The 9,560-nt window shown below is 42.8% G+C and overlaps 1 protein-coding gene across 1 annotated transcript; it reads right to left on the bottom strand.

Annotated features, from left to right (window-relative positions):
• Positions 1-216: 216 nt before the first annotated feature.
• Positions 217-9,273, bottom strand: DEPDC7 (DEP domain containing 7). The gene is made up of 9 exons (XM_061356597.1): positions 9,193-9,273; positions 6,384-6,771; positions 4,449-4,579; positions 3,385-3,574; positions 2,358-2,572; positions 1,208-1,350; positions 887-1,012; positions 705-783; positions 217-534 (listed from the first exon to the last, which is right to left on the bottom strand). The coding sequence occupies exons 1-9, from the start codon at positions 9,263-9,265 to the stop codon at positions 320-322; spliced, it is 1,560 nt and encodes a 519-aa protein (XP_061212581.1). The 5' UTR covers positions 9,266-9,273; the 3' UTR covers positions 217-319.
• Between the last annotated feature and the right edge of the window lie 287 nt (positions 9,274-9,560).

The raw sequence follows: 9,560 nt of genomic DNA, 5'->3' as shown, positions 1-9,560 counted from the left end.
AGTTCAGTACTGGGGTAAAGGAAGGCAGAGGTCTTGCTCACGGAGGGGTCTCACCAATTTTCATATTTAAATAGAGGGAGGCAGTAGACTTGGCTTTAGGTGAGGAAACGAAGGATTATTTTGGACCTACAGCAAGTCAGAATGAGCAAAGCTGAATTGTAAGAATGGGCTAAACTTTGGTACTGTTGGCTTTGGTAATAATTGTATAAAATTCCATCCATTGCCACAAAATAATTTTATTAGATACATGAATACAAAAGATTTACAAATATATTAGTGTTTTCAATGCTGGAATATAGAAAGCAATCTATTTGTAAAATCAAACATACATATTAGTAACTCTGTCTCCAAAATACTGCATAAAAATACTTGGATTGCTACTGTGAAACTGACCTAGCAGTCTCTTTCTCTCTTTGTCAGAGAGCTTTGAATCTTCATCAATAGCTTTCAATAAAGATAACAGCTCATCTTTTGTGGTCTTCTCTGTAGTGGAGCGATACTCTCTTTCATCAAGTTTCTGGCAAAAAGTATAGCCTAAAAAGGAAACATGAGGCATTCAAACAGTTAACACCACACAAGATTCTACAGACCCATCCTCCAGAGTCAAATTAGTCATTGTTACAGCAATGTCTTTGCACATGATCTCAGTCCCTTTTATTTCTATTTGGGTGCAAGACAATAAAAAGTTCTGTTTAAGGTATTACCTGTTACGTTACTCGGATCTTGACCTTTTTGCAAAGCCAACAGTTTATTGCTGACCATTTTATGCAGTGTCCCTGGGATCTTGAACAGAAAGAGAAAACAGTTAAACAGCAGTTTAGGAAAAGGCAATTCTGCATAAGCGCACCAGATAACAGAAACATACTGGTCACCTTCTAGCTCTTACCTTTAACACATCTCTTTGGTGGTCCACAAGGAACAAGATCAGGAGGTCAGTTTTCCCTCTGGATAACGTTTTATTGTTGATAATAGCCTTAGAGAATGTTCTTTTCACAACCATCCTGTTGTCACTCTGAAGAATAATGTGAAATAAATGACCAAAAGAGGAGACTTAGTCTCCTCCTTCAAGAAGGGCATTACTTTTGGATTTGTACAGCCATTGCTTTTCCTGCAGTCATGTATCTAAGCTACAAATGTGTTTTCTGACCAGTATCTGTGATTTCAGTAACTGTAATGCAACATGTAACAGTTAAGTACACACATTTACCTCCTCCTGTAGTTTGAGCTCAGAATTATGTGCTGCAACAGCCATGAAGTACAGTAGTCTTCTGAACTCCTCCCTGATTTGGCTGTCTAGGAGTTTCAAATAGAGTTGAACAGCTTCTAAAGATTGCTCCATCTTCCCATTCACTGGGGAGAGATAAAAGTATCTATTGCCATATTTACTTAAATAAATGTTACAATGGAACACCTAAATTAGCCACTGTTCACATCTCTAGATGGAACTGGTCAAACAAAGCAGTTCATTCTCATAAAAATTCCTCCCAGGCTGATTAGAGCTGTTTGCATACAATGGGAGAACAGCCCACACCCAGGTTTGCATTCAGACAACTCACTATCAGTTAAGTTCAGTCGCAGTTCAGCCATTCTGAGTGGCATGTGAAACACTGAAAAAGGAAAGGGTTTCAGTTAAATGAACAACCTCTTGTTCTGGAAATAATCATCTTGCAAGAAATGAGGAATGCGTCCCAGATAAGCAAGCTAGCTCCATGAATTAATTGCAAACCATTTTGTAAAGCTTCCTAAGTTTTAATTTGCCACACTATGCAGAATAGCCACTTTGGATATGTACTAGTATCCTCCCTTTATCACGTAGGGAGGAGGAATGGGATATAAATGCAAACTATTCCCACCAACAAGAATAATAATCAAGGTGGAAAAGGATGAAAAATAAGGAGAACAAGGATGAGATGATGTTAACTGAGGACTAAAACATGAACAGCTTTCTAAAATGCTGTCTTAACATGAAATCTAAGAAGCACATTTCTGTTGAAAAGAGGGGAGAGTTGCAAATGGGGTAGTACAAAGCATACACACAGCTTTAAGTTTAGATATTATAGCCTAAATATTTAATATTAGACCATATTTATTTAATTTCCTGTGGATATTTACTTTCCATGGATACCAACTGCCAAATTATAGCACTCCAGTTTCACAGCCATTCTACATAGGCCTGAACAAGAACTACAGAATTGCATACAGTCAGGACCAAAATTTCGAAGCACAGCCTTCATGACTAGAAAGCAAAAAAGCCCATTGGCTTGAAGTCAACTTTTAAGCTTAGCTGCTGTAGTAAATACTTAGTTTGTCAGTGCATCTCGCACATAAGCTTCGGAATGCAACTTTATTTTACTTACCTAGTAGTTCTGCAATTCCTGAATGAATTTCAGATGCATGGCTTAACAGTGGCTCCTTTTTTTGGCCATAGTATCTACCAATATTTTCAAACAGCAGTAGTTTCCATGCGTCTGCTTTGTCTGGTTGATCAGGCAAGTTCCTGCTAATATCTACCACCATATGATCTGGAAGATATTCCAAGCAATCTATTGCTGCTGAGAGCCATTCGTCTGTCCTAGAAGACAGAGTGGTTTAACTTTGTAGCATTACTTTATGATGCCTTTCAGAGTCGCACTGTTTTCCACAGAAAGCAGGTAGACTGGTTTCTTAGTCACAGTGAAAACTGCTTGTGTAGGTACTTAAATATATCAGAAATTGACACAAAAAACAAAAAAGACTTTTCCTGACACACTATGGTAGATCACAGCCATGTATCTCCGTTAGGTATTTAATCAAGATAATTAGTAATCCACATAAGTAAACAGTCACGAGCAGTTAAACCTAAAGTTAGTCATGTCCTCTACTGTTAGACAAGGACATAATTATTGCTAGATAAGCAGAAACATGAACCTTAATCAGATTCAGATTGGTAAATTTTCCAGACTATGCTTTAAACTGTCTTTATATACAGTTTCATGTTCAACATTTTTGGCTCTTACTGTAGTAGGAGAAACTGAACTATTTCCCTCAAGTATTTTTTTAATAGAAAAATTTTGAATGTCACAGCAAAATGCTGTGTTCTTCCCTCAATGCAGAAACCAATCCCCCTCCAAACTCTATAAAACACTACCATTGCATTAAAAAATAATAATAAATAAAATCTTCAGAATGTTTAGCAGAAACTGTCTTGGCTACTTCTGATTTAGAGGCTAGCAACTGTTATTTACCAATTATCCAGTCAAGTCTAACTGGTAGAAAAGCACCTGCTCACATCCTTCCTGCAGTACCGGAGACTGCTACACTTCTACCCAAAGATCAACTGTGCTTTACATTCCTATGAAGGCAGACAGTTGTTTGAAGTTGCAGGGGCGAGTGACAAATACTTACTGTGAGTCACTGAAAGCCTTGAGAATTTCTCTGTCTAGGTAGTTACTTGTGATGACATATCCAGTTCCCTTCCTTGGTTGTGGAAGCTGAGGCCTGATCTCTTGGTGCTCAAGTAAAGACTCAAGGAGTGGCAGGTCCACAAGCTGCAGCAGACGAGCAATTGTTTGTTCTTGCCATACTTCATTAATAACTGGGAAGGATGAAATACACAAAGCACATGGTGACGCAGCAAGTGCAAAAAGAGATTATGAAAGACATCCCCCTCCCTTCCTCCCACCAGTCTTAACCGAACAGATGAATTTTACCAAAACAAAGATTTACAGCAGCAGAGAGCACAGCCCTTAACACCTGTGTCTTTTATAACTGCAAAAGGCAAGAATTAGCTGTTTGTTTAGTTAACTACAACTGCTGGAGAACTGCTTTTTGGGTAGTATCTGAAGTGCCTTACATTCTTTGTGCTCTAATTTGCAAGCAACATTTGTTCTAGATAAGGAATTAAGAACAAGAGTGTAACTGTGAGACTGTCCTTATCACAGCTTCCACAGCTATGATCTGGCTCAAGTTTTGAGAGTCTGTAGGATATGTTAACATTTTAACCAAAGGAAGAAGAACACTAGAACAGAGCCCTGTCAGAGAGAAGACATAAATTGTCAAGGACAGTTTCACACAATACTGAAGGAACGCTGGATGGTGCAGATTCACAAGGGAAGAGTTCTAGCTAACAGCAGACTGTTGGCAATGTCAAGCACAAAAGTAGAGCAGATAATTAAATATTATGAAAAATCTTCTTAACTCAGATCAAGCTCTGTACAGTTTTTTTCCTCCACAAAATTCAATGTTGGCTTATTTCAACTAAAGATAACAGGTCCTGCCTGGTGAAATAAAAAGGCAAAAAGCAAGCCTGCAACAAATACAATTCACCTTTGTTATGATACTGTTTTCAAAACAAAGTACTATGAGAGTCAGTTTGATTCCCTCTCCAACCTGACAAGGCATAAGCCTTTTCAGTCCTACAGTGCATCCTATCCTTTTCCCACAAATGGCTGCAACATTGCTTGGCTTACCTCGACGGGACAAGCTGTCCGAGATGTTTACTTGAGGGCTATTTGCAGGTTTTAAACTCAGGTTTTCCCAGAGATCCTCCAAGCTTTCTGGTTTGACAGGAGTAGTGTGAAACAGCATGCTCTTCTCATGTCTGAGATTAAAAAACCGTTTATGTCTATATCCGTATGTAGAAAACCAAACATACCATGTAACACACATGGGTAACTGACTGAGATTACACACTGTTCTATCTACGTAACTATTCATGTAGTCTTCTCCCCCCTCTCCCCTGCCTTGAACTTTCTCTGTCCAAGTCACACAGGAGAATGTGCGACACCTTAAAGAACTATGTGCATGCAAGTGCAGAGTTCTTCTCTTGGAACTTGACACAACAGCATTAGCAAGTTACCTCAGTTACCACAGAGAATCTAAGATGACAAAATGGTTAAGGAGGGAAAAGTATTTAAAACAAAAAAGGCCCAAACAAAGCTCCCCCCTTAAAACCTCTGGAGTTTGAAGATGTTATTCCTGGTGGTGAAGTGAGGACAAAAATTCAAGAGCTGTTCTTGGAAAACTTAGGTGGTGATTGCTCTGTGGCAACACCAATCCTAAAGCTATGTGGCTTATTCATGCCATCAACTAATGGAAGGCTTCAGGAAACCTGTCACCCACTTCTTGGGTTAGCTGGTTCTTCTTGGAATTGCTTTCATATGCTATTGAGTAGATCACATAACTCCAGACACAGAATCATTATTCCTCCAAGCATATTTGTTTCATTTCAATTTGTATAGCTTCTTCAGTTTAGGACACTGCAAAATCCTTTTCATGCCCACTGTCTGCTGTATATGTGACAAGCTGTCTCTATCAATAAATCTGTTCCTTTCAGCAAATGAAGCAATGTAATCCAACGGGTCTGTGCCCTGCCCAGAAGAAAAATGCCTTCATTCTGCACTAATAGAACATGAATAATCTTGCTTCATGACTGTTTGTCCATTATCTTTCAAGTCTTGCTTTAACAGCCTTTGTAATGAATATATTTTAAAACATGTATTTTTAAATACCACAGTCGATTAAAGTGGTTTTTTAACTCCTCACTAATTCTTTTCCCAAAGAAAATTTGGGACAGTTTGCTTTAGTACAGAACAAGAGCAAGGGGAGCGTGCAAGGGAGGAGGAAGAGGGGGAAGCAGGACAACATGAACATAGTTTCTTTGTGAGAATACGTCAGAATACATTCAGAGATGAATGCCTGACAAACACTGTTAAAGGGCAGTTATTTGATACCACATCATCCATGTAGCAATGTGTTCTGCTTTGTGAGGGTTTAGTTAGTACCAGGGTTCTCTTTGCCCACTCCTAAAGAGACAGGGAAACAAAACCTCACCACAGGACTTCCCCCTGGTTCTGCAATGGCATGCAGTAGCACAACAGCCTGCTACCTAGCCTAGGAACAAGTCATACCTGCATGAACAAACAGCTGAAAACATTTCAAAAAGGTACATTTGAAATGTAGTGAAGCCAAGATGCTGAAAGAAGAAATTTTTTACCTGGGGTTTGCCCCTCCCACCCCTCCCTTAAAGACTGGATGGATTACTGGCTTATGCCAGAACTAGGTGTGCAGTGACTATAGAAACAGCCTAATGCAGTGGAACAATTTGATGCACCGGAGTTCCAATTGGTTATATTGGTTTAGAACCCAACAGATCAGTATCTGTAATGCACCTCATCTCTACCTTCTTCCCCTAATGCAACATGATAACAGACACAGGAAAAATAATTAAGCAGGCTCAATCATTTACTCACTCCAAATTGCTGTTTCCTACCTATCTTCCACCCACCTTATCCCCCCTCCCCCAGGTCCTGTAATTGTACAGCAGTTTCACCTTCTCTCCCCCAGAATACACAACTTTTCCTCTTGTAAAAAAAAGGACTTATCTTCACATCCCATGTACTGACCTTTGTGGTGTACACTGCTGGAAATCTTTATCCAGTTCCGTTTGGTTTGAGACATTGGTGAATCTGTAGAGGCTACTACTGCTGTCTTCAAATACAGAGCGTTTGTCTTTCCCAAAGACCCTCGTTGAAACAGCCTCAAATACTTTGTAATCCATCAGCGCTTGACATACACGCACTATTTTAGCACGGGAAATATCAACATCCCCAAAATACTTGTTCTGTAGAAGATGAGCAAAGACAACATCCACAGCATCCGAACCAATGAAACAGTCATGATAGCACTTCAGGTTCTGGCGACGCTTTTTCACCTCCACTTGAGTTTGAAGTGCATTGATAATGCTGCTCCAGACATATGTCGCTCCAAATGGTTTCTGCGCCAAGCTAAAGCCTAAGAACAGAGAAAGCATAAAGATTGAGTTCACACTGCAATTAGAGAACTGCCTCCTTTTCAGCTCCTAGCTTTCATGCATCTTGTAAGGATTTAAAAAGCTTTGAGTCTCCCAGCTTGGCTTGGGTTGCTCAGTTATTAACATTTAGTTACCTTCTTAGCAAGTCTGTCGGCGTTGTACAAAGGTGCCCCTCTCAGGTGGTTGCTTTCACTAAATGACATTAGCCTGAAGCTTTAGAACCAGGAGTTTCTACTTTTCCAGCTTGTCCCTTTGACACTTTCCTTTTTCACACTCCTCCATCACCTAACAAGTTGCACTTGCAGGACCTACTTCTAAGCACACATGTTCCCACAATGAAGAGCTAGCTGCATGTACTTGTAACTTGCCAGTTCCTACGCTAACACTGACAGAACTATGCAGGTGGGCAAGAAAGAAGAGACACATCAGACAGAAGAGACACCTTGTTTCCTGCAGGATTGTGCATACATACAAGCTACCCTTTATCAGTGCTTAGCATATCACTAACAAGATCAAGACTTCTCCTGGGACACCAATTACTCAACATGTTTATCCTACCATAGCTCCAGCTGAGCTTTAAGCTCTGCATACTCAATGCCACTTCCTTGAACCAAGCAGCCTTCTTCCCCCCAATAAAACCACTGAGCTATTACTCATTTACCAATCTGATTAATAATAGTATGCTAACAACTAACAGTTTGACCAGAGGCTAGACACAGCCTCCACAAAGACTTAAGAACACAAAACATGCTTGCAAAGTTTGCAGGTGGCACCTCACTGGGAAGGGTTGCAGCCACCAGAGAGGTTAGAATTAGAACACATGATTCTCAGGAGATGAGTAATTTATTAAGAGAGAAAGCAGAGGAAGAGGACAGAAATCAAAAGATGAAAGACAAAATATGGAATGGGGTACTGGCAGCAATACTACCGAAAGCCATCTGGGATTATGACAGACCTCAAACCAAATGAATTAACAGTGCCATGCAGTGTTTCGAAAAGAAAAAAAAAAAACACCAAAACCAACCAACATGCAACTTGTTCTGGAACATATTACCATGAACATTTTCCACAGAGATGCGGGAGATGTTTTTTCTGTTCTGTTTAGTCTGAAGGGGCTTTAGTTACAGAACTGTATCCCAACTTTGGGCATCAGAGTTTCCAGCTGATCTCCATCTGCCAGAGAGCCCAGAAATGAGCAAGTTGGCAGAGAGAGGGGGAAGTCTGGGGCACTAAAGATTGAAAAGGAGGAAAAAAAATAATAAACAAGGCAGTGAACACAACAGTGTAACAGGCCAACAGTGTTATTACAAAGGACAGCAACAGTGATCTTCAGAGACACTATCAAATAGACACCTGCTTTCTGAAAAGATTCAGGTCAGGTGAAAAAAAAAAAACATTTTCCATACAAAGCACTAAAGACAAGACAGAGACCTCCCATGACCTCCAGTTCCCAAAGCTTTAAAAGCTCAAGATGGACAAAGCACACACCTGCTGATACTCTGACCTGATGACACCTTCAGGTAGGCAGAGCAGACAACACAGAGCTTCCTTCCAGACTAGCCTGTTTTGAAGGAAAATAAGAAAAAACCCAAACCCAGCGCCACCAAACATACACCAGCTCTGGTTCTTGTTGCTAAAATACATATCAACACATACCACCTACAATATTCCTACCACTCTTTATCACCTCACCCTTCCACACACCACTCCTGTTTTTTTGTTGTGGGTTTTTTTTTTTTGTTTTGGGAAGCTGTATTAAGCTTGGAATTAACGTTACAAGGTTTTACAAAGTTAAGGTGCTCGAGGTGGAGGAAAAAGCCTAAGCTGCTCCGAACAGGCGAGCTTTATAGCCCTTCACGCTGCACTCATAGATCATAGAATAGCTTGGGTTGAAGAGAGCTTCAAAGGTCACTTAGTCCAATCTCCCTGCAATGAGCAGGCACAACTTCCACTAGACCAGGTTGCTCAGAACACCTCTTCAACTAAAACTGATGAGCCACCCGCTTTTCGCTTGTTTCCAGGACAGAAACAACCGCCCGTCCTTCTCCGCCGGTCGCAGCTCCACCGGCATCCGACAGGCTCCAGCCACAGACGAGCTCTGTGCGGGACGACGGCGCAGCACCGAGCCCGGACAGGGCCTCCTGGACGGAAACACCTCCCTCCACTGGCGAGCAGCCAACTTTTGAACCGCGAAAGGCGCCGGCACGGAGCTCCCGGCGGACCGCGGCCGGGCGCCGGGCAGGACGGCCCCAACCCTCCGAGCCCTCAGCCGGGCTGACCCGGCTGACCCACCTCACCTCACCTCACCGGTTGTCCCCACCGCGCCCGGGCTGAAGGCGCCCCGCAGCCCTCTCCCCCTGCCCAGCCACCGTCCTATTCCCGCTGCAGCCCCCGCCTCGTACCGGGTGGTCTAGCGGCAGGGCTGCAGATAGTGCTGAGGTTCAACGCCGCCGCTTTCTCCCGCACCGTGGCCATAACCGGTAACAACCACTCCGCTCACTGCTGCTCCGCGCCGCCCGCAGAGACAGGGAACCCGCCGAGGGGCGGGGCCGCCACCCTACGCCCAACCCCATTGGCCCGAGCCCGGAACCGGGGGCGGGGCGTGCGCGGCGGCGAGGCGGGGCGGCGGACGCTGAGGGGAGCCGGGGTCCGGGCCCAGCGACACCTCCATGAGGAGAGGGGACGGGGGGCTGGGGTTGTGTTGCTGAGCTGCGGCGCGGTTGTGCAGTGCTGCTGTCAGCTGGCCGCAGTGCCGAGCACCGGAGCGCTA

The sequence above is a fragment of the Neopsephotus bourkii genome, unplaced genomic scaffold, assembly GCF_033783945.1.
Source record: "Neopsephotus bourkii isolate Nb327-2 ecotype Australia unplaced genomic scaffold, CSIRO-AGI_Nbou_v1 NB_860, whole genome shotgun sequence".
Taxonomy (NCBI): Eukaryota; Metazoa; Chordata; class Aves; order Psittaciformes; family Psittacidae; genus Neopsephotus; species Neopsephotus bourkii.
The sequence above is the reverse complement of the archived record's forward strand: the minus strand, read 5'-3'. Positions and strand labels throughout refer to the sequence as shown.

Excerpts from the sequence above, each read along its gene's own strand:
- DEPDC7 (XM_061356597.1), bottom strand. The coding sequence starts at position 9,265 with ATGGCCACGGTGCGGGAGAAAGCGGCGGCGTTGAACCTCAGCACTATC. Across the intron at positions 6,772-9,192 it reads CCCTGCCGCTAGACCACCCG|GCTTTAGCTTGGCGCAGAAA; the intron begins GTACGAGGCGGG and ends CTCTGTTCTTAG. Across the intron at positions 3,575-4,448 it reads GGACAGCTTGTCCCGTCGAG|TTATTAATGAAGTATGGCAA; the intron begins GTAAGCCAAGCA and ends CATCCTTCCCAG.